The sequence below is a fragment of the Mustela nigripes genome, chromosome 13 (assembly GCF_022355385.1).
Source record: "Mustela nigripes isolate SB6536 chromosome 13, MUSNIG.SB6536, whole genome shotgun sequence".
NCBI lineage: Eukaryota > Metazoa > Chordata > Mammalia > Carnivora > Mustelidae > Mustela > Mustela nigripes.
In genome coordinates this window covers 130,319,030-130,344,878 of record NC_081569.1, presented here as the reverse complement: position 1 = coordinate 130,344,878, position 25,849 = coordinate 130,319,030, and the positions used below count along the sequence as shown (strand labels likewise).

General features: G+C 55.0%; 1 protein-coding gene across 2 annotated transcripts; it reads right to left on the bottom strand.

The window, feature by feature from the left end:
• Nucleotides 1-11,677: 11,677 nt before the first annotated feature.
• On the bottom strand, nt 11,678-24,772 carry PGF (placental growth factor). Of its 2 annotated transcripts, XM_059373728.1 has the most exons (7): nt 24,329-24,772; nt 23,054-23,096; nt 18,572-18,768; nt 17,895-17,971; nt 15,721-15,750; nt 15,550-15,612; nt 11,678-12,332 (listed from the first exon to the last, which is right to left on the bottom strand). In XM_059373728.1, the coding sequence occupies exons 1-7, from the start codon at nt 24,401-24,403 to the stop codon at nt 12,305-12,307; spliced, it is 513 nt and encodes a 170-aa protein (XP_059229711.1). In that variant the 5' UTR covers nt 24,404-24,772; the 3' UTR covers nt 11,678-12,304. The 2 variants fall into 2 exon arrangements, with proteins under 2 accessions (XP_059229711.1, XP_059229713.1); XM_059373730.1 differs by lacking the exon at nt 15,550-15,612 and having other exon boundaries at nt 24,329-24,771.
• Between the last annotated feature and the right edge of the window lie 1,077 nt (nt 24,773-25,849).

The following is a 25,849-nucleotide window of genomic DNA, read 5'->3' as shown; positions in this document are numbered from 1 at the left end:
ACTCCATCTAAAGCCTCTTCCAGCTCCACCCTTCCAAACGCTCAGGCCAAAAATGTTGGAGCCTTCCTAGCTTCTCCTATTTTCGCACACCCTATATCCAGTCCATTAGAATATCATACAGGCTTGCCCTGCAAAATATATCCAGACTCTGAGCACTTCTCTCCCCTTCCACTTCTTACCTCCTCCTCGGCTGGTGTGACTTTGGGACAGGCCCCTTCCTCACATACCTGATTTACTGTTGGGAGATTTCCCCTGGCTTCCTGTTTCTACCTTCGCCACCCTTGAGGCGGTTCTCAACACTGTGTCAGGGGATCCTTTCAAAGCACAAGTCAGATCTTGTCCCTCTTCCGCTCCAAAGTCTGCCAGGGCCCCCATCCCTCTACTGTGACCTCCAAGGCTCTCATGGTCACCCTTCTCCATTATTTCTGCAGCTTCATCTCCTTCCAACCTCACTGACTCAACACCAGCCACTCGAGCTTCCTTGTTGCTTCTGGAACATACCTGACAGCTCCCACTCCAGAGCCTTTGCCTTGCAGCTACCCTCTGCCTGGAATACTCTGGAATACTCTTGGCCCTTTGCCTGGTCAACCCCAGCCTTGCTTCAAGTCATTGCCCTGCTGTCAACCTTCTTGAGAGACCCACTGTGATTACACACTCCTAGCACCCCATCTCCCTTATCCTGCCCTGCTTCTTTCCCACTGTACTCAACCCCAGTAGCATATAATGTCATTTACTCTATGTTTATCTTCTTTCTCTATGTTTATTTTCTTTCTCTATGTTTATTTTCTTTTTCTATGTTTATTTTCTTTCCTTGCCTCCAGGTAAGATCCACATGAGCAAGGGCCTTTATCTGCTTTGTTCACCGACTTACCCCAAACAGCTAGAACTGCATTCTGGACATAGTCTTTTTTTTTTTTTTTTTTTTAAAGATTTTTATTTATTTATTTGACAGAGATCACAAGTAGGCAGAGAGGCAGGCAGAGAGAGAGAAGGAAGCAGGCTCCCTGCTGAGCAGAGAGCCTGATGTGGGGCTTGATCCCAGGACCCTGGGATCATGACCTGAGCCGAAGGCAGAGGCTTTAACCCACTGAGCCACCCAGGCGCCCCTGGACATAGTCTTGCTCCATAAACATTTGCTGAATGAATGAATGAACTCCAAAGGATGAGAAAGAATTGATCAAGAAAAATGCAGGGAGTGTTCTGGGCAGAGAAATGGTGTGCATGAATGTCTTCACAAATTAAGTGAGAAAAGTAACATTTGCACATCAAACGAATGGCCTGGCATAAAACCATTTGATAAAATTCAATTCTCATTCATGATAAGAGCAAACCCCTTCCATAACAACTCTAAACAAACTTACGAACCTACTTCTTAACTTGATAAGGGGTTATCTGCCAGAAACCCAGGGCAAACAGCATGTGTAATGGGAGAGCATTGGAAGGTTTCCCACGGTCCAGACATCCTTCTGGCATATGGTAGGATCACACTTCTCTGCTCCTTTGGAAGGGGCTGGGCCAAGGGACTTGCTCTGAAATGTTAATGGACAGAACAAGAGCGACTGGGGTGAAGCTTCAAGCAGTGCATAATTCATGCCAACCCTTCCCTCCCACCTCAGTGATCATGAAAGCACGGGTCCGTGGAGGTATGAGGACTCCATCAGGCTGAGTCTCTGAGAAACAAGGAACGTCTCCCTGCCCCATGACTTGTGTTGCAAGAGAGGTGTGAGTGAGAAGTGAATTTGAACAAGAAACAGAATTATTGTGTAAAGCCACAGGATTTGGGATTGTTTGTTATCGCAGCCTACCCGGACCTATTTGGAATGGTACAATGCAGTCAGAAGTGAATCAATGCCTCCGCTCTTCAAAAATATACTGGAGGTTACAACTGATGCAATAAGAAACCAACAACAAACAAGAGGTTTAACGACTGGGAAGGAAGAGGCCAAAGTGCCCGTTATTGGTGGTGAGGTGATTATCTACCTAGAAAACCCAGAGCAAAAATTGATGAGTCCAGCAGAATGGTTGGAGGCCAGCAGGGAGCCTGCTTCCCCTACTCTCTCTGCCTACGTGTGATCTCTCTCTCTGTGTCAAATAAATAAATAAAATCTTAAAAAAAAAAAAAAAAAAGAATGAACCAGAACTAAGTCTGTGCGTATGATCATGCAAGATCTCAAAACACATTGTTGAGTAAAAACAATTCCTAAATGCTACCTACAATGCGATGTCTTTTGCATTTATATTTGTTAAATACACACACAAAACAATATTAAATACTACCACTATATTATAGTGTGTTAGGATTCTCCAGAGAAGAAGAACCAATAGGATAGATAGATGGGTAGGTAAGTAAATAGATAGATGACTTATTATAAGAAATTGATTCATGCAATTATGGAGGCTGAGAAGACACACGACCTACCATCTACAAGCTAGAAATCTAGAAAAGTCTGGGGACATAGCTCCAGTCTGAATCTAAAGGCCTGAGAACCAGGAGATCTGATAGTAAAAGTTCCTGTCCGAGTCCAAAGCTTGAGAATCAGGAGCACCAGCGGTTTGAGTCCCAGGCCAAGGGTAGAAGATGAGCGTCCCGGCTCGGTGAGGCAGAGAGTGAATTCTCCCTTCCTCCACTCATTTGTTCTATTCAGGCATGATGCTGGCCCACACTCCGGAGGGTCACCTGCTTTACGGAGTCCACCAATTCAAATGCTAATCTCATCTGGAAAAACTCTTTCTTTCTTCTCTTTCCTTCCTTCCCTGACCCCCTTTCTTTCTTTCTTTTAAGATTTATCTATTTATTTCAGAGAGAGAGAGAGTGTGTGTGTGTGGAGGGCAGGAGCAAAGGGATAGAAAGTCTCAAGCAAACTCTGTGCTGAGCACAGAGCCCAACATGGGGCTCGATCCCACGACCCTGAGATCATGACCTGAGCCAAAATCAAGAGTCAGATGCCCAACCGACTGCACCCCCCAGGTGCCCTAACATTATTATTTCTCCAGAAATAATGTTTAACCAAATGTCTGGGCACCACATGACCCAGCAAACTTGACACATAAAAGTAACGACCACAGATAGTAATAGTTAACATCCACTCGGCATGTACTGTGAGCCTGGCACTCATCCTCACCACCTAACACAGAACATCTTACATGAATCTTAAAACAACACTACTCAAAAAAACAAAACAAAACAAAACACACGTTGTTACTATTATTTATCCTTTACACTTTTTTCACTTTACAGATGAAAAAACTGAGGCAAGTTTAATTAAGTAATTCAATAATTCAGTAAGTGATTAAGTAATTTGCTTAAGCTTACACAGGTAGGAAGCGGGAGCACTAGGAAGCAAATCTTGGCGGTTTGGTTCCAGAGCCTGAGCCCTGGCCCCCTGGGCTGATCACGCTGAGCTCCCCACAGCGCTGTTCTCCCGGGGAGGCGAGGGACTGATGGGGGCAGGGAGCAGATGGACATTATAATACCTTTAATGTTCTGTTTTTAGGGGTGTCTGAGTGGCTCCCCAGGTTAAGCCTGAGCCTCTATCTTCGGCTCAGGTCATGATCTCAGGGTCCTAGGATTGAGTCCGGCATCGGGCTCTCTGCTCAGCAGGGAGCCTGCGTCTCCCTCTCTCTCTCTGCCTGCCTCTCTGCCTACTTGTGATCTCTCTGTCAAATAAATAAATAAAATCTTTTTTAAAAAAATTCTGTTTTTAGGGGACAAAGGTAATTGGTATATTATTTGTGCTGTTAAGATTAATATTTAAATATGATATATTGAATACATAACCATGAAATTACAGAATTAATTTTCACGATATAGTGTTCAGTGCTACAAGGAAGTAGACGGCGCTTCATAGCCTCTAATGGTGGAATAGGACCCAGCTGATGGGCAGGCGTGTTTGGGAGACTTTCCTGAGGAAGTGCCTTTGAGCTGAGCTATGGCTGATGCATTTATTAGTCAGCAACGTTGGGTGGGAGGGGCGGGGGGGGGGGGGATTTCCTGGCAGAGGAAACGACTTGAGCAAAGGCCCTGAGGGGGCACCACAAATTCCAGAAACTGGGAAAAGACAAACGTGCTGGACCTTAGAGACGAGTCTAACATGGGATGAAGCTAGAGGTGGGCAGAGCTCAGATCTCATGGAAGCTTCCAGGCTGAGGGAAAGGGCTGGGAGTTTAATTCTAAGACCAGCGTGTGCTGTTGAGTTAGATACGAACCGGAAATGCTGACTGACACCCTGGAAATCCCTGGAGTCACTTTCTCAGGGCTGAGCTATGGAAGTGAGCGGAAATGCCAAGATAGAGAGCGAAAGCGTAGACCACTGTCAACGCACGTGGCCATGAAGCACAAGACGGGCATCGAGAGACACTTGCAAGGAGAACGTGCAGTTGAAGGACGGACTTGATTTTTTTTTTTTTTTTTTGACGGACTTGATTTTTGCTGCTGTTTTTAGTTTTAGGTTGAGAACGACTTCTATACACAAAGACAAACCCCCAAGGATGTTCACTGTAGCACGGTTTAATAGGACAACAAAAAAGAGAACACAAAAATCTAGTAATAGATCAGTTAATCAAATTATGGGCAGTACAATTCAGCCCTTAAAAAATCATATTGTTGGGGGATCCTGGGTGGCTCAGTCAGTTAAGCGGCTGCCTTCGGCTCAGGTCATGATCTTAGGCTCCTGGGATCGAGGCCCGCATCGGGCTCCCTGCTCAGTGGAGAGCCTGCTTCTCTCTGTCCCTCTCCCTGCCACTCTGCCTACTCATGCTCTCTATCTCTCTGTCAAATAAGTAAACAAAATCTTTAAAAAAAAATCATATTGTTGGAGAATATCTATAGTTATGGGGAAATATCTATAATATATTAAGTTTAAAAAGCAAGTTATAAGATAATGAGTATATTACCATTTCATTTATTTATTTATCTGAAAGAGAGAGTGAGTGAGAGAGAGAGAGAGAGAGGAGCAGGGGAAGGGGCAGAGGGAGAGGGAGAAGCAGATTCCCCACTGAGCAGGGAGCTTGACTTGGGCTGGATCCTGGGACTCTGGGATCATCATGACCTGAGCTGAAGACAGGTGCTTAACTGACTGAGCCACCCAGGATCCCCACAATCTCATTTTGATATCAAAAATTAAGTCTATGTAGCGAAAGGATTCCTTTATCACTTTCTTTCTTCCTGCCTTCATGTCTGCTGGTAGAAAAAGGGGTCTTTGGGCCCTCCGGCAACACAATACAAATGATGCCAAAGGAAGCGATCCTCTTTGTCAAAAGAGAGGTTTATTTCTCTTGTGGATGCTCCCCGCGGGCCCAGCATGCGGCTGGGCTGCTGGAGGAGGGCTGTTGGATGAGAAGGAAGGAGCTTCCGGCCCCCGTTTAGACCAACTTCATCTCAAAGCTGAAAAAGAAAATGTATTCCTCCTCTGGATTTTGGAAGAATTTCATTTCATTGAAGTTCTTCATTTCAATCTGTGCTAGATCACAAGAAACACTTTGGCGGGCGTAAGTGTGGAAAGAAGACGTCACTAGTCAGTATCTGAAACGAGAGGCCGAATTTACTCGTGGAACCAAGGGAGAGCTGTGTGTCAAGCCACGTGTCTGAGGCTAACCTCCGCGAGGCGTCGGGAAGCACGGAGTTCAGGGGTGGGTCGGCTTTCAGAGGGCTGACCTTGGCCCCGGAAGCCTGGAACATGGAGGGAGCCCGTCCCTGACTGGTTATTTTCACGGTGTGCTATTACGAAGCACACGGGTTAGGGAACACGGTTACTGGAACAAGTGGTCGAATAAGCCAGGTTTATAACTGGTTCTGAGAGTTGCTTGTTACAGCCACAGAACAATTAGTCTTTGCCCAAGAGGGCATTTTATTTACATTTTATTCCCAGGGGAAAGGGGCGGGGTAGAAGGTGGCAGAGAGCAGAGAAGTCTACACCTACACAAAGACGCAGAGCCTTGGTTGCTGGAGCTGATCTTGACTGGCTGGGACTGGATTCTCACGGATCCCAAGGTACCTGGAGTCTCCTGGATTTGGACTTGGAACTTGGCTCTGAGAGAAGAATCCGCAGGCCCTGCATGCTCCCCACGGCTGCTGAAAGTTGTATTTCCAGCCAGCCTGGGGACAGCTCCAGGATGCACCCCCAGGTTCAGACTCGGCCCTCCCTTCAGGTGATGGCTTCCACGACCGCACGTGGCTGGCCCTGGGTCCACACCCTGGGTCCACGCGGGAATCAGATCCTGGGAGGCCTCAGCTTCTGCCTTTCCTGCCTGCCTGGCCTCGAGGCAGCCGTGGCCAGCTGTCAGCTCCCCTGACCCTCCAGAGACGCCGGCGCTGAAATCCTCTGGGCAGATTTCTTGCCCTCTCCGTACTTCCTTCCAGCTTGTCTGGTAAGTGAGAAGACTTCACAGGCTTCGGAAGAGGACTGTGGCAGAGACTGCTTGGAAAGGGATAAAGAGCTCAACGAGGGGAGGATATCACCATTACAGTCTAAACCCCAGACCCCAGCCGGGCGGCAGGCGGTCACAGGGCTGTAAACAGCTCGCGCTGTGTGAGCACAGAGGCTCCCATTACCGTGTTGCCCACATGGGTGGCCCGGCTGACGGCAGGGCGGGGGCCCTAGAGGGGACAGGAGAGGGAAACACTTGCATGGGGGTCGGGGAGTCCAACCGAGGTCAGGGCCGGTTCTCCAGAGTGCCTCCATGAGAGACCAGTAGGGTGGCGGGACCCTGTCCCCATCACCCAGGTAATACCCTCTCGGTGGGAGGAACAGGGAGGGGGCCACCTCCTCCCTGCCCGACCTTCCTGCCTGGTGGTCTCTATGGTAACGAAGTTATACCTCAGGGACTAGAAACACACCATCTTTTTGGCCTGGAGCCCCGTGGCCTCTGAGGTGGGGCCCGCAGACAGCTAGCGGGGGCCAGGCCCTCATCTGCCTCGGTCGCAGCCAATGTCACGGGGAGGGGGAATGCTCCAGGCTTCCCTCAGGAAAGGGAAGGGTCCGTTTTCTCTGGGAAAACAGCTGCTGGGCTCTGGTGCTGACAGACAGCCATCTTTCCCCACCAAGGCTCCGTCCTACCGCTGCCCTGTCTGGAGCCTTGATTTCCCACCAGAGTTTGTGGAGGGGCCTATTCTGTCGACCCGCCCGACCCGCCTCGCAGATGTCTGGCCTGCTTCTCGGGCTTGGAGCAGACACGGCTCTCCTCCCCTTTCCCTCTCCTTCATCTCACTCACTGATAAATTTTCAAATTCTGGCTCACTTCGCTTTCAGGGCTTTGGACAAGCCTGGGCCTCAGGTTCTTCGTTTGTGTGGAAATAGATTTTTTGCAAATTTTCTTTCAGCCCTGAATTCCAAAATTGTGTCACTCTCCTGATGATAAAAAACCTCAGAGCTTCCCACTGCCTAGCAAAACCCTAATTCCCTACGATAGCATCCAGGGCCCCGGGCTACCTTCTGGCCTTCTCTATGACTCTTCCGTTTCACATACCTTAAGCATCAGCCAAACCACACCACTCGAAAATCCCAAAGCACGACGGGTCCTTTGTTAACGGGTTGCCTCCCAGTAGACGCCTTCCCCATTCATCTCCCCGCACTGGCTTGCCTTTCCTCAAGTAGCTCAAGCGCCACTGGCTTTGAGAAGCTGGCCCTGGCATCTCAGATTTCTCTAGTAGCCCTTCACCTGCATTTGCTCAAGCCACATGGTCTTCTTTCCTCCTCTTATAATCACCTGCTCACATCTGATTCCTTTGACCAACTTTGTAAGATCAGAAACAAGGTCTTACCCCCTCTCTGTGCAACCCTGGTTGAGTCTGGTATTCCACTGGGCTTGGTCTCTGCTGGGTCTCTCTGAGCGAGCCTCTCTCAAAGAACATTACAGTCTTCAACAGGAGGGACACTCCGACAAACACTTGCCTCACTTCCTGAATGACCCAAAGCCTCAAGAGCTCTAGGACAAAACCCCAAGCTCTTTTCTAGATCTAGTCCCCGGGGCCTTTTACTCCCTTCCCCAGCTTCCCTGAATGCTCTCTCCTAGTTCTTAGGTAGATCAGCTTAGCCTCTCCAGCCAGGACCTCTCTCCTTAGCCTTCTTCCGCCTCACAGACTGGAGTTTTCTTTATTAAGCGGGAAAGTGGGAAGGCTTTCATGTGGTGATAAAGTTGTCCCCTCACACGTGTATCTACTACAAAATGCCTGCTTCTAGGAGCCTCAGAGAGTGCTCCTGAGTGGAGGAATGATCGAAACAACCAGCTCGCATGCATAATTAAAGCCATACTTACTTCTCTTGCTTCCCAGTATCTCCTAGGCCAAGCCGAAGTAATCGGTTGCCTGGATTTGCTAGTCTTCGAAGTGGCCCTTGTACCTCTAGGCTGGCGTCCCTAGAGTCTCTAGATCTTTCAAAAATGTACTTAATATCACTTCACTCCCCTGCTTGCAATTCTCCAATGGTTTCCCTCCACGTTATAACCGAATTCCTGCCCCTCACGCTGTCTTGTAAAGCCCTTCGTGACCCCATGACCTGACCCCCGCCTCCCCCTGACATCCCATCCCGTGCCCTTTCCCCCCTTCTCGTCATGCTCCCGTGGCCTGGAATTCCTCCCGTGCCGTGACACTGCCGTGTCCTCTGGCTGAGTGCTTTTCCTCATGATCTTGACAGGACCAACTTCTTCCTGTCCTTTAAAACTTCCCCATACATGTCACCTCCTCTGAGGCACCCCCATGGCCTCCTGGTCTGGAGCACCTTCCTCCAAACACCATCTCATCTCCTTTCCTTATTTTCCATATATTCCATTCAGCCTCTGTTGCCGCACGACAAACTGGCCCCACACGATTTATTATTAATGAATCTCACAGCTCTGTGGACCAGGAAGCCCAACAGGGCATGACAGGTAGGAGCTCCTCTGCTCTATGGGGTCTGGGGCCTCAGCTGAGGTGAGGGGGGAGGGGAGGGGAGGCTGGGAGCTGGAAAAGCTGGAGGCCGGCTAAGTGCACTCACTCTTGCTCACACAGGCTCTCTCTCTCCACCTTTCTGTGGCAGCTTGGGCTTCCTTCCAGCATGGTGGCCTCATGATAACGGACCTCCTTATGTGACAGCTCCATCTCCCAAGAGACCAAGCAGAAACTGCCAGCCCTCTCAGAAGGAACCATTTTGGGTCTCTTCCGACTTACGGAGAAGACCCAGGTCAACTCACATTCAGAGGGAGGGAACAGAGGCCTGACCTCTCAAGGAATATAATGTCAGAGAATTCAAGGCCATCTCTAAATGTGCCAGAGCCACATTTTGGTAAAAAGACATTTTCTTATTAATTTCTTTGTTTACACGGGAAACTTGCTTGTTGAGCAAACAGTGGGTTTAAAACAAACTCTTTTTTTTTCTGTCATCAAGGTTTCTAGACAAACCGTGTTCATTGTCCTTTTCCTGTTTCTTAATGGCATTTTGGGGAGACTTTCTAAAGTTCCTGTCACTTTAACTTAGGAAAAGTCCAGCACCATCTAGGCTGGTCTGTCCAACCGAAGACCCACCCCTTTGCCTGGACTGGGCTGGATTGGGCCCAAGGGAGCAGGGTGGGCACAGTCTCCCCTTGTACGTCGCTTTGTGTTCGCTATGGCTCCCTTCTGCTCCTTCGCACAGGGTCGAGAAGGAGTGGCTGGGGGAAAGGACTACTTAGCTGTGGCCATGTCTTCTCTGGCTGTGAAGGCAGCTGGTCGGATGGGCCTCTGGAGGCCAGCTCCATTGTGGGGCCACAGTGGGGCTCCTGTGGGGCAACAGGCCCCCACAGCACTGTTCCCCTCCCAACTCTAGGTCCGCCAGCCCCACTCAGCGGTTGCTCCAACCCTCCACCCAGAGCCCACTGCCTCCTCACAGGTTTCCGTCTTGGGAGAGGGGGAGGGCTGCCTAGGGCTGTCCACCTTCCCACCCCACACACCCTGACCCCAGGGAAGCTCCCGCTGGCTGCGCCTCTCTCCGTTCTGTCCTGCTTCAGCTCTCCACTCCCCACAGCTGCAGTCCAGCTAGCACAGGGGCTCATCGGCACAGCACACCCAGCCCCGGCGAGAGGAGGGGAAGGGCCAGCAACCCGGGTCTCTGCGAACCTCGCCTCTCCCCCTCTCCCTTCCCCCTCCCGGGGCTCTGCTTATAAAGACCGTGAAGACTGAGGAAGGGGGTGGGGGGCGGTGTCTGGGGCTTGTAAACACCAGCCATCTCGTGACAAATCCTGTAGGCAGAGGTGTCCCACCCCAAATTATTTCCCTCTGTTTCAGAGTGTGAAATGCTCAAGACCCTTTCCCTTAGCCCTGAGTCCAGTCATCAGTCTGAGCAATGGAAAAGTCCACCCAGTATCCGGCAACATATGGTCATGGTCTGTCTCTCTCCTCAAATCTAAGATCCGTGGGAATGGGGCTTCGCGTGCTCGATTCCCCCACTGAGTCCGTGGTGCTGGGACGGTGTCAGGTGCAGTGACTTTGGCTCCGCAAAGGAAGAGGGCCCTCTGAGACCTAAAGGACACCCAACACAGTCAAATGTCAAATGGGCCAGTCAGTTCCCTCCTTGCTCATTCCTGCCATGAGGCTCCCAGCCACCCATGCCGATTTTCACTTCGGGCCTCCGGAAGCTTCTCTGGTCTCGGTTTAGCATCCTAGAGGGGTTGCTGGCCTGGGAGGGGAGGCTGATGTCCAAGTGAGTGGGAGCCTGGGAGGCTGAGGGCCTTGGACACGCTACAGGGGCTGGGCTGGGGGTCTCTGGAGCCAAGCCAGAGGCCTGACCAAGGGAAGGGGCGCTCTTCTCAGCTTTTGGTCTGTGAAAGTCAGTGGCTCAGGATGGCTGCCGCTGCATCATGGAGAAGTAGGAGAGAAGTGCATTCTCCTGCAAATGCGTCCCCCGAGGCCGGCCCACACCTCCTCTGCGACCACGCCAGAAGCACATTCTGACCAGAGCGTCCTCTGTCTGGGGGGCCCGGGCCTCCGTGAACACACTGCCAAGGGCAGCTGCCTCAGCAGGGCTTCTCCACCCCAGCCTGTCCCACCCCACGGCGCCCCATCAGCCCTGGCTTCCCTCCAGAGCCCGAGGCCAGCCCCTGCCCGCTGCGTCCCTGCGGGTTTGTCCTGAGCAGCCTCAGATGACAGAAGTGGGGTGTCCCCCCGACCCCCACCACTCAGACAACATAAACCCACGTGTGTGCCTGGCAGGTCACAGGCAGGTGGGATGGTTTGGACTGAGAAAAGAGAACTTTCTCTCCTGTCGTGCCAAGGGGTTCAGGAGGAAGGCAGAGGACGACGGGAGGTGAGAAGAAATCGGGCATCTGCGGATCCCCGCATTCAGCAGCCTGAGCAGGCTGGGGGACGGCAGCTGGGACATCTCCTCCAAAGGCTGGGAGAAGCCCTGGTGCCCCGCTTCTTTCAGGGCCCCGGGGGCCAGGCACTGGAGTTGAATGTGGCCGGGGACCCGGGGGGAGGGGAAGAGGAATGTGCTCTTGAATGTGAGGTTGTTCAGGGTGGCTGGAACCAGGGGCTCCCACTTTGAGGCCAAGACTACATCTTGGGAACACCTCAGCACGGGAGAAGCGGACCCCAGGTCCTGCGGGAGTGGCTGGGGCCACCGGGGGTGGGGGTGGGGGTGGCCCTGAGTCCATCGTCCCTCTTCCTGTCCCACTTCCGCGTTCTGCTGCTGTGGTCCCCCGCTCCACAGACACACACCCCTGGAAAAGCTGTTTCCAGACTAGAATACTTTATTCAAGAGAATCTGGCTTGGCAGTCACACAGCAGCCACTCAGGGGCAGCTGGCTCCATGGCCAGCCGAGGGCCCCCTCTTTGCCTATGTCCCTGAGAGGGGCAAGGGGGGGGGGCGCCTTGACCGTAAAGAACAACATCCCAGCAGTGACAAGATGTAAGGAGAGACCTAGGGGACAAGCTGCGGCAGAGGCCCCCAGGCCATGGCCTGTCTCCCGAGCTGCTGCTGCTCCGGCCGCGGCCTGCCTCCCCCCAGAAGTCGGGGCTGCTTATCCACGCAGAGCCCTGCCGCCCGTCCCCGCTCTCTTTCCCGCTCCAAGGAAACCCGCTGGGGCCTGGCCGGCCCCTCACCGGGCCTCAGGTCTTGTTTCTTCTCCAGCTGCAGCACACGTGGCTCCGGGGCCGCCTTCTTTCTCTCACGTTCTGTTTAAGGCACTGAATTCCTGAGGGTCCTGTCCCTCCCTGCCCCTCATCGCGGAGGGAGCAAGTCATTCAGCAGGGATACAACTGGCTAATAAATAGAGGCGTCAGCAGGGAGGGGACTGAGTGTGGCCGTAATAATAAATACAGGAGCCGGGCGGAGGCGACTCTCCTCCGAGGGGCCGGTTACCTCCGGGGAACAGTATGGCCGCACCTGCCAGAGACCAAACACAGAAAGGGGGTATCAGCACCCAGGGAGGGTGGGGGGCCCTCCTACCGGAGGGAGGCAAACCTGGAGGAAAAGCTTGGACAGGGAGCACAGGGAGACTGCAGCTTTCCTGGGTCTCTGCTTGCACCGGGGCCGGGAAGCTGGGAGTTACTTTGTACCAAGCACTTAGCCCGGTGCCCAGCCCAGTGCAAAGCACTTTTTCATTGCCCTTTAACAACTTCCTGTGAGGAAGGCCCCATTGCCACTTTCCTTTCGAAGACAAAACAAAACAAAAGTGAAAACAGAAACAAAAATCCGCAAACTAACTTAAGGCTCAGAGAGGTTAAGAAACTTGCTGGAAGTCGCACAGCTAGCTACTCAGTGACAGAGCCAACTCTGAACCCAGTCTGGCTCCACACAATAATGCCTCTGGTTATTCTCGGACAGCAGTCCCCTAGCAGGGGGACAGGCAACCCCAGATGTGCACGGAGGTTGTCTGAGGGATGTGTGAGTACTGATGGTACTCAGAGACTGGGTTTTCAGCCTGCTCATATCCTCTGCCTGAAAGCCATCTGCATGAGAAGTACCCGAGGTCTGCTTTCCCATGGCCTTGCCCACAACTGTCCTGCTCCCTCTGGAAGGGAAAGGAGCATCTTGTCCCTTCCTAAACCGGGTCAGTCCTTTGCCCCAGGGTAAAAGTACTGGGGTGGGGACGGTGAATAAAAAGACAACTTGACATATTGAGGTGAGTGTTAGGAAAGGAGAAAGGGCCTACAACCGGGCCACCAGGCCTTTTGCAAGTCAAGTGGTTTCCGTCTTCCTCTTTCAACAAAATTGAAGAACGGTTTAACCGAATTGTCAGCTACTACGTCAAGAGGAGTGATTTTTGTGAGATCACCTTGAGGCCTTGGCAAATAACTTGGAAGGAGTTCAAATGACTGCATGACATCTAGTCCCATTTATTTATGTGAGCATGGTTTCTCAACCTTTCCATCTATTAAAAAATGAGAATGGAATTAATGCTGAATCCTGTCTCGGTCTGGCAGGAGGTAACATGCATTAATGGATTCATTAACTAATTAAAAAGAGGTAGCCACTGCCATCTCACTGAGATGCACTCCTGGTAACATTGATGATACTTCTGGGTTTTGCCTTTATTAAAATAATGATGTATTTGTGCTGTTTTGATCAAGTGGTACTACTAATAATTATTGCAATGATTTATTCCAGGGCAGAGCTTAATTTAGAGTTTTCTGTTCATAGGAAAATGAAAATCATCTCGATGTATATACCATTGTCATGGCCGATAAATAAGACAAGGCCATACATCAAGGACTTTGAACATTCAAGCATATTAAGTTAGGCCACTCTGGGGGGGAGTGGAAGGGATATACACGGCCAAGGGGAAAAGAAGCAATGTAAACACATGACCACTAAAGCAGAGTGTTCACATCTCATTTTTAAAGTGAAATGATGGGCAGGGGTGCCTGGGTGGCTCAGCTGGTTAAGCATCTGCCTTTGGCTCAGATCATGATCCCAGGGTCGTGGGATCGAGTCCCAAGCCCCACATCGGGCTCCTCGCCTAGCAGGGAGCCTGCTTCTCCCTCTCCCTCCGCGGTTCCCCATGCTTGTGTGCTCTCTCAAGTAAATAAATAAAATCTTTTTGTGAAAAAAAGTGAATGATGGTGAATATCAGGATAGCTTATCCTGTGGGGTAACCTGGAGGACATATAATGACTTTGCTAAAATACTAACATCTGTAACACACCAGAAACGATACCCTTTGCAACTATTTATAATTTTGGTGAAAAAGTTCAATGTCAACTTAAAAATAAGTGAAGGAGTACATGAGTTTTTAAAATTCCTTCAGGAGGGGCGCCTGGGTGGCTCAGTGGGTTAAAGCCTCTGCCTTCAGCTCAGGTCATGATCCCAGGGTCCTGGGATGGAGTCCCGCATCAGGCTCTCTGCTCAGCTGGGAGCCTGCTTCCTCCTCTCTCTCTCTCTCTGCCTGCCTCTCTACCTACTTGTGATCTCTGCCTGTTAAATAAATAAATAAATAATCTTAAAAAAAAAAAAAAATTCCTTCAGGAGATTCCCCAAATGAGGTGTTGCTCTGCTGTCCCGGAAGACAGAGCAATGAGACACTGTCGGTCCAGGGCTCTCTCACTGTGGGTCCGTGGGATTGGGGGAACCCCACATTGTCTACACTGCCAGCTTCTCCTTCCAGTCCATGCCTGGGCCCAAGGAACAAATGGGGGCCACACACTTTCAGGGGACCAACCTCCCCAGAATCCCTGTCTTGATGGAATGGGGTGGAAGTCTTGGAGGGGAGGGCTCATGGGGGTAGAACATGGGTCAGCTCCAGTTCCATGGTATGAATGATTTCCTGGAGTCTGGCACCAGGAAGAAGCAGGCTCTAGCAGAACCATGTGAATTTCTGTGCAGGTATTTTACTATTACTATATTTTTACTATTTTACTATTTACTCTCACAGATTTGGGTCCCCCCAACCCCCACTCTAATCCTCTCCCAGCCACATGCAGGCCTGGGCTGCAGCCTGGGCCTCCAGGTGTGAAGCCAAGATGGGCAGGTAATGCTGAGAGGGAAAGAGGAAGCTAGTGGCCCCTCAAGGTCCCCTGCTTGGGTGCGAAGCGGAGGGCTGGCAAGAACACGAGCCTGGGAGCTGATGGGGGGTTGCACCTCCCCAGTGCCGCTAGGCTCCCCTCCTTCTAAACAGAGAGACAGGGGCGCCTGGGTGGCTCAGTGGGTTAAGCCTCTGCCTTCGGCTCAGGTCATGGTCTCAGGGTCCTGGGATAGAGCCCCGCATCGGGCTCTCTGCTCAGCGGGGAGCCTGCTTCCCTTCCTCTCTCTCTCTCTCTCTCTCTCACTGCCTGTCTCTCTGCCTACTTGTGATCTCTGTCAAATAAATAAATAAAATCTTTAAAAAAAAAAAATAAACAGAGAGACAAACAGGGCTCAGAGCGATGACATGACTTGCTCAGGGCCACGAGGAGACGCGGGGCTAAGCCGGATCGAGGACCGAGGTCCCCTGATGCTTCCTGGGCCCTAGGTTCTCTAGGAGATGCTGGCTCCCTGTTCTGCCGCAAGACTGCCCTGGGCCTTGCTTTTCCCCTTCCCAACCGCTGATCCCTGCCGGCAGGGCTGGGGCTCCCCTTCGGCCAGGCCTCCTTGCCATCCCTGCTCCCCGCCTCCGCACACTCACAGGTGGCAGTCTGTGGGTCTCTGCTTCTCTCTCTTCCTCTTCCCCCTGCCCTTGGGTCTCCTCCTGCAATAAGCCAAAAGCGTCAAGACCAAGTGGCTGGGGGGGGCCCCCATGCTAGGACAGGGACTGGCAGGCCCGAGAATAGCCCAGAGCCCTGGCCAGGCCACTTACCTTTCTGGCTTCATCTTCTCCCATAGAGGCCTAGGAAAACAGACAGAGACCAGGGGAGAGTCAGGAAACCAAGAAGTGGGGCTCCCCGCCACCCCCCCATCTCTCAGACCTCCAGAGCCTGGGTCCTGCAGTTAGTACTGGCGCCACTAGGGGGCAGGATGAGCCGGCAAGAGAGGGATGGGCAGAGGCCTCTGGGCTTCAGCTTCCACTCTAGGCTCTTGTGACCCCAGGAAGAGAGATAGGAATCTCCTCCTCGGTCCCCTTTCCACACCCTTCTGCACTCCTCAGCCTCTTGGTATCAAGCTGTGGACTTGTGAGTTTGTTCTCTGCTGACTTTCTCTGTTCACTTCCTTCCCTTGTACCTGCCCTTCCTCCCAGAGTGCATTGTGGGAGTTTCTGCAAGGACAGTGAATGAGGGGCAGGGCCCTGGACTGGAGGATGGCTGCCCCCAGCTGAGGCTCTGCCTGTCAGGGCACAACTGCCACCCCCACCCTGGGGACACATGCCACAGCAGGCAACAGCAGGGGGAGTGCGGGAGGCTGTGGAATGGAGGCAGGGGAGCCCGAGCCCCACAGTCACCAGGCATGGTCTGGCTCAGCCTGGCGGGGCTGTGGCTGGCGGCCCAGAAGTGAGAAGAAAGGTGTCCCTGTTGCCCAGACCTCTGGAAGGGGACAGGGCCTCAGTCTCCCCTGGGAACAGGGGTGGGGATGTGGGCAGGGTGGTAACCGTCCACTTTGGTGCCACAGAATGCTGCCCTAGGCCAGCTACCTCCCCTGGGAGCCAGCGCTGGGCTCTGTCTGGGCCAGTTGGGGCCTCTTGGACAGCCTGGTCATGTCTCTGCCATCTTGGGCCCATAAGAGACACTCTTGGGGCCTCAGTCTCCCCAGTCTGCCTGCCCCCAAAAAGTAGCTATGAGGGCAAAGGTGACATAGAAGGTAAAGGTCACCGGTGGCACTGTGCCTGGGAGGGCTCACTACTGAACTATTGTTATGTGGCTAAGCCCTGGCCAGGACGGAAGGGAGGAAACGGACTGAAACAGGGCCTCCAACAGAGGTACAGAGAAGAGGGCCTGGAGCCTGGGCTTGGGTCCAAAAGGGGTGGCCAGATCCCTGGGCAGTAGTAGGCAGGGCAAGCCCAGGGCAGTGCTGGGGCTCCTGAAGAATGTGGTCATGGACGAGCGAGGTAGCACAAGAAAGGGCAAGCTCAGGTGTTAGACAGGCGGGGGTTCACTCACTAGTCGTGGTAAATAATGTAACTGTTCCAAGCCTCAGTTTCCTCCTCATAAAAGGGGACAACAACAGTACCCACTACCTCCCAGGGTTGTCACGAGAGGAGGGACCTTGTCTGCCTTGCTCACTACTGTATCCCAAGCATCTAGGACAGTGCCTGGTATACAGTAGGCAGTCAATAAATGTTTGCTGAATAACTGAGAAAACATTCAAGGGCCTAATGTGGGGCGAGGCACAGAAGAGGTGCACACGAGAAATGGTGCCCCCCCCCCATCTCCTGGCCCCCAAACAGGGCTCAGGACCTCTAGTCTGGCGCCTCCGTCCACGGCTCAGGGGTACCAGTAGAGTACCAGGTTGCAGCCCGTCTCTCTCCTCCTGAGCCTGTTAGAAGTGCCGGGCCTGCTGCTCCTGGTCTCTCGTGTCAAGGTGCCCTGGGCAAAGGCAGCAAGACCGGTGCTGGGCAGAGTGTCCGCCAGGTGGAGGCATGACTTTAAAGAAAGCCCATGACTCCTACTTTCTGCTGCCTTTCTCCTGCAGAGCTCATCCCCCTCTGCCCCTCAGTCCAGTGTCCCCTTCCCCAGCGAACCAGCCGGACCCTGGACAATGTCTAGACCAGCAATGTCCTCGCCCCACGCTTCTCTTTCAGGGCTGTGGCAGTTCCCTCCCCTCTCAGAAAGCAGGACAGTGGGCCCCCTGCCCCTGCACGTCTAGGAGGGACCCAGGCTTCCGTTGCCCCCACGGTGTCTCGGGCAGCTCCACGGACGGGACCCCTTCCCCAGGCCAACCAGGCCGATGAGAGGGATAAAAGGGGGATAAAAAGCTGCCACTGGCCCCCGACTTCCTTGGTCTCCCTCAGCTATGAGGAAGGTTCAGGGAGGCTGGGCAGCCACTTAGCTGAGGCCGGCGAGTACGAAGGGCCTGTCCCAGCCGCTCCCGAGGACCTACCTGCACTCGCAGCGGATGTGCTGAGAGAATGTCAGCTCCACGTAGGAGGGCCGGGTCTTAGCGCGGATCTTCAGGACCTTCGGGGAGAGAAGGGTTGGACGCCTGGATTGGGGGGTGGCTGTGGGCTTGCAATATCCTCTCCACCCTCTCCTCGCGAGGAGGGCCAGACTCCTTGCTTCCCACCAGCCTTTGCGTGACGTACTCTCGTTCTGCTCTGAGTGGGGGGCAAACAGCCCCGCACCTGTGTGTGGGTCGAGGGAGGCCCTGGTCCTCCTCAGCCTTGTCTCAAGGGACTGAATGTTGAGGTAACAGAAGTCGCATTTATGAGGCACCTTGCACAGGGCTGGGCCTCACTAGCAAGTGCTCCATAAACCAGTGTGTGTGTGCGTGTGTGTGTGTGTGTGTGTGTGTGTACATGAGCATAAAGCTCAGAGTGCCAAATGCTCCCGGTGTGCACAGGGACTTCCTGAATCTGAACACACTTCTCTTCCAAGTGCAACCAGATACTCTTAGATCTTGGGGTAGGAGAAAGCTTGAGGCCCAGAGCGCTGGTAATGGAGGAAGCGAGTGGGCTCCAAGCTGGCTCAGGGGTGGGTGGGGAGAGCTGGGGCCTGGGAGTCAGTTCCAGTTCCCATGACTGCGACCGCGACCCTCTCTCCTCCCTCCCGGGCACCTACCTGCATGGTGACATTGACGGTCTCTATGGGCACACAGTGCAGGTTCTCGTCGCCGCAGCAGCCTGTGCAGCGCATCAGGGAGACGCAGGACGGGCTGAAGATGTACTCCACCTCGCTGGGGTACTCCGACACGATGTCCACCAGTTTCTCCAGTGCCCGGCAGTAGCTGCGGCCCCACACTTCCTGGAAGGGCACCACTACAAGGAGACACACACGGCCGGCCGGGTCAGGCCCAGCCCCCTTCCCTGCTCCTGGGCCCTGCAGGCTCTTCCAGGTTCAGCCTACGCTCCCTCCTCTAGGAAGCCCCCAGCCTCTGCAAGCTCCCTGGGCTCTGAACCCCTGACATGAGGCCTCTGGGGTGATGGCTGGACCCACAGCCCAGCTGCCAGACAGAAATCCTAGTGCAATGGGAGTTTCTCAGTGTCTGGGCTCTCCGCTCTGTTCTCAACGCAGGCACGCACATCAGCTTCGGTGCCCTTGGAGCTTGGAGGAGCGTATCTTGGCAGCTTCTCATGTCCTCTGGGTCTTTCTCAGGCCCAATCAAGTGCTTTCTCGATCATGGGGAATTTGCAGAAAGCAGTCTGTTCTGCATGACTGGCTTGTAGAGCCCCACAGAGAGGGTTAGCCTTCCCCTTAGTCCTTATTTCCCGCCCCGCCCTGAGCCAGCTCCTCCACCTGGCAGCCAAGGCCACGGCCAGCAATGTGCCCAGAACCCACTCTCTGCAACCATCAGACCAGCCCTCACACCATGGCCGGCTTCGTCACTGTAACTCCCACCTTGGGGGATATGCTCCACGTTCCCTTTGCGTTTCTAATCAAATAAAGCCCACCACCCAAGCTCCTCTCTGAAGCCTTCTCCAGCTTCTCCAGTCTGACCAGATGCTCCTCCTTGGGGCAGAATTTGGCCGCTAGGCCTTGCCTTGTCTCGACCACTAGTAGATCTTATCTCCTTCACAACCAAGTCGAGGCTCTGTGAGGACAGGAAACACCTGGGAAACACAGGCTGAGTAATGACTGATTGGTTAGATGATGGTTCACTGAGAATTATCAGGGACATCTCCGACCCCTTCTGGGTCCTGGTGGGGTCATGACATGTGGGCTGATCTAGAATCTCTCAAAAGATGCTGCTCCTTCGGGGAAAGGCCTGGGGCCTGGTCCCTAAAAGAGGCTCAGAGGAAGTGAGCAGCTAGGGCTAGGAGACCTGGCTTCTAGTCCTGGCCCTGTCCAGGCTGTGTGACCTTGGGGAGGTCACTTAACCTTTCTGAGTGTATCAGTTCCCTCCCCCGGGAGAAAACACAGGGTTTGGGCTAGATGGTTGCTAAGGTCTCCCTCGGCTCTGGCAGACGGTTTGGGAGTCAGTGCGTGCAACCCAGCTCAGCCTTGAGACTGTGGGCAGAGAGACCTCTCCCACTCTGGGTCATCCTGCCCTATACCTGACAGTTATCCATAGCTGAGTGGGGAGGCTAGGACAGCTGGATCCCCTGGGGACCCCGCAGCCTCTGCCCTAGAGCTGTGGCCTCTCCCAACAGCCCCTCACTTCTTCCCTGTGACCTTTCCTTGGAGGCAGAAGGGGCCAAAGTCCATTCCACTGAGCCTGCAGGGCCTGGTCTCGGGGTAATCTCAGAGGAAAAATAAACTTCAGCCCGAGCAGAGGCCTTCTGGAAAGGGCCGCAAGCTGGCGGAAAATACCCAAGAGGCCGTGTGTCCCTGCAGAGCTGGCCAAGGCGGCCACAGAGGCAATAAGCCATGCTTATCTGGGTGTCTGCCGCTGCACTCCGCACTGTCTGCTTAGGGGGTCCTAGAGGCTGGGCCTGGGGACAGGCAGGGGACCAGATGCCTCCCCTGATCCCACCTCTCCAGGCCACAGGAATACTCTCCTGGGACCCAAGGGGGAAACAAGCCCCTCTCCCTGTGAGCAGCCATTGTGCCCCAAGGAAGCTGGCCTGTGCGGTGTGAGGCCAGAGGAGGACCGCCCCCCTCGTGGAACTCCATGAGCACCTGTTTAGTCTGAAACCCATAAGCGCTCCATAACTCTGAGCGTTTAACCTCCGCCACGGACAACGTCAATAACAGCAGAGGAACAGGGGCGCCTGGGTGGCTCAGTGGGTTAAGCCCCTGCCTTCGGCTCAGGTCATGATCTCAGGGTCCTGGGATCGAGTCCCACATCGGGCTCTCTGCTCAGCAGGGAGCCTGCTTCCCTCTCTCTCTCTCTCTGCCTGCCTCTCCATCTACTTGTGATTTCTCTCTGTCAAATAAATAAATAAAATCTTAAAAAAAAATAACAGCAGAGGAACAGCCAGCTGCTGAAGCGCCAGAGACTGCCCAGGCTCCTGTTCTGGGACCGGCCATGGTGGGGGGGCGGGGAGGGACAGCAGCAGAGAAGGTGCGACTCAAACCTCTCCCATTCTCCACACGGATCCCCCCCGGCTGGGCGGACAGGCCCATGGCCAGGTTAAGTAGAGCTGCCTGGGTTTGAGGCAGAAGGGCTCTCCTTCCCTCACCCCACACCCAGCCATGCCCCAGAGCCCCGAAATCTGCCCCTTTCTGGGCCACATGGCCAGAGTGTGTGGGAAGGAGGAGGGCGCGAGGGCTAAGCAGGAGGCGGGCTGGGCCCAGTTTACCTGGCAGCCACCAGGAAAGAGTCTTGGAGGCCACTGTCTGGGAGACAGTGGGAGAATCAGAGGGGGGTGTGTGAGGGGCTGGCTCCAGGAGCATGGAGACTGTGCCCAGATGGGGGCTGAGCCCCTCAGGAGAGAATCTTGCTCAGCGGCTCCTGAGAGCCCTTCCTCTGGCCCCAGACCTGCTCCGGAGGCAGAGGGGTAAGAGGAACTGGAGGCCATGGCTCCTTCAGGCACCTGACCGGGGCTGGACAGTCTCATGGGGCTGCTGCAGGACCTCAGACATACTGAAACCTCTCGCCAGCTCCAGGGGGCCTGGGGCTATGCACGCTGACTTCGCCACATACACTGAATAGCGTCTGAGGCTTTAGGAGACCCCGAGGGCTTCTCTGAGCCTCAGGTTCCTCAAAATGTGGAGACTGTGAATGCCTTCCCAGTTCACAGCCTGTGGGTGGGCAGAATCACAGGAAATGCCCGATCCTAATACCATGAAGAGTAAGAGTAAAAATCAACGTCCACGGCTGCAAAGTACAGAACATGCTGTCTCTTGTCTGTGTTAGCAAGAGGGGATGGTATTTTCAGATTGTGGCGATTGAACTCCAAAACTCACGGTACTGTCGCTGACCACAGTACAGCCTCCCTGACTGCTGGGGATGACAGGTGAGCTGCCCTAACGAACTGACACGTCTGAGCCTCCTCACCCCTGTCCCTGGGAGATATGTACTCCTGTGTCTCCTCCACGGAGTCAGAGAAGCCCACAGTCTTAGAAAAAGAACCCTGGATATCATGTAATCTAATGTTCCACTTTTACAGATGAGGAAACCGTGGCTCAGACTTCTTCTGTAATTGTTGCCTGAAATACGCTAAAAAGCATCAAAGGGGCCACGGGGTAGAGAGGGCTGCTGGGCCCCTCCCCAAATCCCAAGAGCACGACACTGTGCCAGTCCCAGGGAAACACAGAAGGGCAGGGAGAGGGAGAGAGTGTCCATGAAGTTCAGGGCTGCTACCTCCCCTACTTTCTCAGTGCCTGAGGGGCCCAGAAGCACAGCCAGGCCCACGAGAGGATGGCCACCAGGCGGGCTGTGCAGCAGAGGGAGGGTGTGCCCACCCTTGGAGGCTATCAAGAGTGTGCGTGCACATGCCCCTACACGCTCCCTCTCCCACAGCACGATAGGAAGCCTCGGTAATGGTGTGTGGCTTTGCTGCATGTCCCAGAGGGGCGGGGAGGGAGGGGAGAGGCAGGGGGCCTGGCACGCGACTCCTGTCTTCTGCATGTATGTCTCTTTGGCAAACGACACACCCTTTGAAGATTCCCTCTTGATGCAACCCAGGGTGGAGAGTGGAAGGGCCTGGGAGGGCACAGCTCATGTTCTGTTTGTAATCAATGGAAAGGTCTGGTCAGATCCCCACAGCCCCACCAGGGCTGGGCCTCTAGGAAGGTCTCCTCACGCCTCCCTAGTCCTCTTGATTGCTGGCCGCCGCAACCAGCTCCTGGACCCCTAGTGCGGCCCCCAGCTCTCCCTGCCTGTGCTGCCCTCTGAGACCCTGCCTGCCTCCTTCCATCATATTGGGAAGGGGCTCCGAGCCAACCGGACGAACCCCGGGTATAGGGGCCCCAGCCTCACTCTCTGTGTGCGGGGTGATCCCGGCCCAGGAGTGCACCTTGCTAGGCTTCTAGGTCCCCAAAGAAGGATCTCTCAGGTCCTGCCAACTTTGTCAGCCAGGATGTCAGCCGGCTTGCAGACTCTCCCGAACTTCCTATCAGCCCGTGCCCATCCTTGATGCCGATCCCTTCTTATCCCCTGCAGAGGACGGGGCGGAGCGGTCTCGGTGAGCACGTGCACGCCCAGCCCAGTGTGCTTACCTTCCACCTCCGATGAGCCATTCCCAGCAGACAAGGCCCACTGCTGTGGACAGAAAGGGTCAAAGATGAGGGGGTCCACCTTGGGCCTCTACACTCCGTGGCCGAGTTGGCAAGAGCGTAGGGGCCCCTCTGAGCTCCTTGTCACCCACTGCACACACTCTGCCCTGTCTCAGAGCTGCCCCTTTCCGAAAGCAACTAAAACTTCACTGGACCCTGGATGGATCCCACCCCTCTCTCTGGCCTCCGTTTCCTCGACTGGAAAGGGTGGGAGGCTAGAGGATTTGGGAGACCCTTTGCCTTCTGGGCCTTAAAGATCTTGCAGTCCTTCGGGGTCTCTCTTTTCCCCAGCCCCAGGCCAGCCCTGCTGGGCCCTATGCAGCAGCCTTGGCTGGGCGCCAGAGCCCCGGGTTGGGGGGGCGGGGGAAGGTGATCAGCTGGTGGGAGCTGAGGGGCTGGAGCTGGTGGCGCCATGAGCTGGTGATGCCGGTAAGGTTACACCTCTGGCCAGCCCCGCTGCGCAGACAGGCAGTGGAAGGCAGTAAGGCTCTTCCGCCCCGCAGGGCTGCCGAGCCCACCCGCTCCTCGGTTGGAGCTGGAGACTCCTGGGGCAGCAGGACAGTGCAGTGGGAAGGGATCTCATTGGCTTTGTCAGGATTTCACTGCCCAAGCTGGCTCCCAGCCAGACTCACCCGGCTCCTGGGAAAAGGGCCCTGATCACTTCCCCAGGCCCTGCACGCAGGAACTCCGACTGCCCACCCAGGAAAGAGGGCACAGCAGGACCTCTTGTCTCACCCCCAGCCCACCCAGGAGCCCTGGGTTCACCCAGAGCCCTGGTGGGGGCAGGGCCCGGCCTCCCCACCAATGGCCTCTTCAGCTGGCTTCCCCTCCACCAGGCCAGGTCAGAGGTCCTGGGGGCGCCTGCCTGGTCATGGGGCCTCGACCCTGACCACAAGGCCAGGGACCCGCCTGGGATTAGTGGAAAGATGCTTTTAGCAAAGCCACCAGGGCTCCAGGGGCCAGAGAGGAAACCTCCCTCCCTCCCTGTGGCTTCCCTGCCCCCACCAAGACAGACCCTGGAGCTGGAGTCTGGGACAGCCCAGCCTGACTGAGGTCTCCTCCCAGAAGACGTGGTCCAGCCTGGCTCCTGGGAAGAGTGTGGGCATCCCTGGAGGTGCCACTCCCCCGAGTGGGTCTGTGATTTCAGAACCCCTGCCCCAAGGGCTGCTGGGGACTGGGAAGATTGGGGGGACAGGCTGGGGTTGGGATAGGTCTTACCTGGGGGGGCACAGCGGGCAGTGCCAGCCCAGCCAGGAGCTGCAGGAAGCAAGTGAACAGCCTCATGGCAGGCATCTTCTCAGACGTCCCAAGCCAGGAGGTTCCAAGGGAAAACCACCATGCTCGGCCCCCTGGGGGAGCCCCCGGCACAGGAGGAGAGGACCTCACTGCTGCCCCGAGGTCCCCGCAGGTGGCCCGAGCATCCTCTGGAAGCCCCAGGAGCCTGGAGCCCGCAGGTAGGGCTGGGGCCGGGGCACCTGATGCGGAGCGCCCGGCGGGGCGGGGCGGTGTGGGGCAGGCGGGTCCCTGGGGAGGGCCCGTCGGGCGCCCAGCGCGACCCCAGGGCCTCTCTTGGCTGGCCAGTGGAGACGCAGTCTCCTCGCACACTGCGGCTCTCTTCAGGGACTGCCGCCCGTTGGCGACCGGGTTTCAAGGGCCGTGAGTGGGGCGGGGCCGGAGACCCGCCCCGCCCACCGTCGACGAGGCCTGGGAGCGGCCGAGCGCCTCGCGGGGCTGGGGTGGCGGCGGCGGTGGCGGCGGCGGCGGCGGCGGCGGCCCGGACCCGAGCGCTCTCGGCCTGCGGCGGGAATGGACGCCCCCCTCCCCCCAGCCGCGGCAGGTCTCGCCCCGCCGCCGCCACCACTCCAGCCCGCAGCTGCCCCCGGGGCCTTTCGGAGCCTGGTGCCCCGCGGGGCGCCCGTGACCTAGGGCGAGGGCGCTCCCGCTCCTCTAGGCCGGCGTGGGTGCGGGCAGCCAGGTGGTGCAGCCCAATGTTCGCCACGACGCTCCAGACTTTACCGGTCTGGAAGAAACCACAGTTCCGGATCCCTAGGAGGGCAGCCGTTTGGTCTGGCCCTTTAGGGTGCCACCTGTGCCATCCCCACAGGAATCAGGGGTGAAAAGATTAGTAAACCCATTTTATAGATGAAGAAACCGAGGTTCCCAGAGTGCCCCTGCCCGTATATGCTGAACATACATATGCACTCTTGAGAAGTGTGTGCGTGTGCCTTTGTGTTTTTCAGGAACTGACAGAGACAACACACAAGTGTGGGACGCCAGAGCTGTCTCTCCACCCCAGGCACCATGCTTCTGGTCAAGCACTCAGACAGCAGGGCACCCGCATAGTGGGCACCTAGGTGGCTGAGGATCTAGCACTATTCCCTCCTGTGGGAAGCAGTTTTCTCAGGCAGCCACATGTGGTTTGGAGAGTGGCCTAGTGCAGCATTTCCTCCCTGTCCCAGGAGAAGGAGGAAATGCTCTAACTGGGCAGGGGTCTGCCTCTAGGAGTCTGTGTATGTCCCATGTGTATGGGCATTCGTGTGTGACTCTGGAGGTCCACATGTGCCAGGAGTCTCTGAGCTATAGACGTGTGTGTGTGTGTCTGCTGTATGTTCAAACAAGGCTTATGTGTGGATCTGGCCACATATCTCTGTATGTTTGTGTGATTATGTGTGTGGGGGTCTGTCTGCTGTATCTCTAGGTGTGTTTGCAAGTGTGCCTGAATGTGCATTTGAGTGGGAT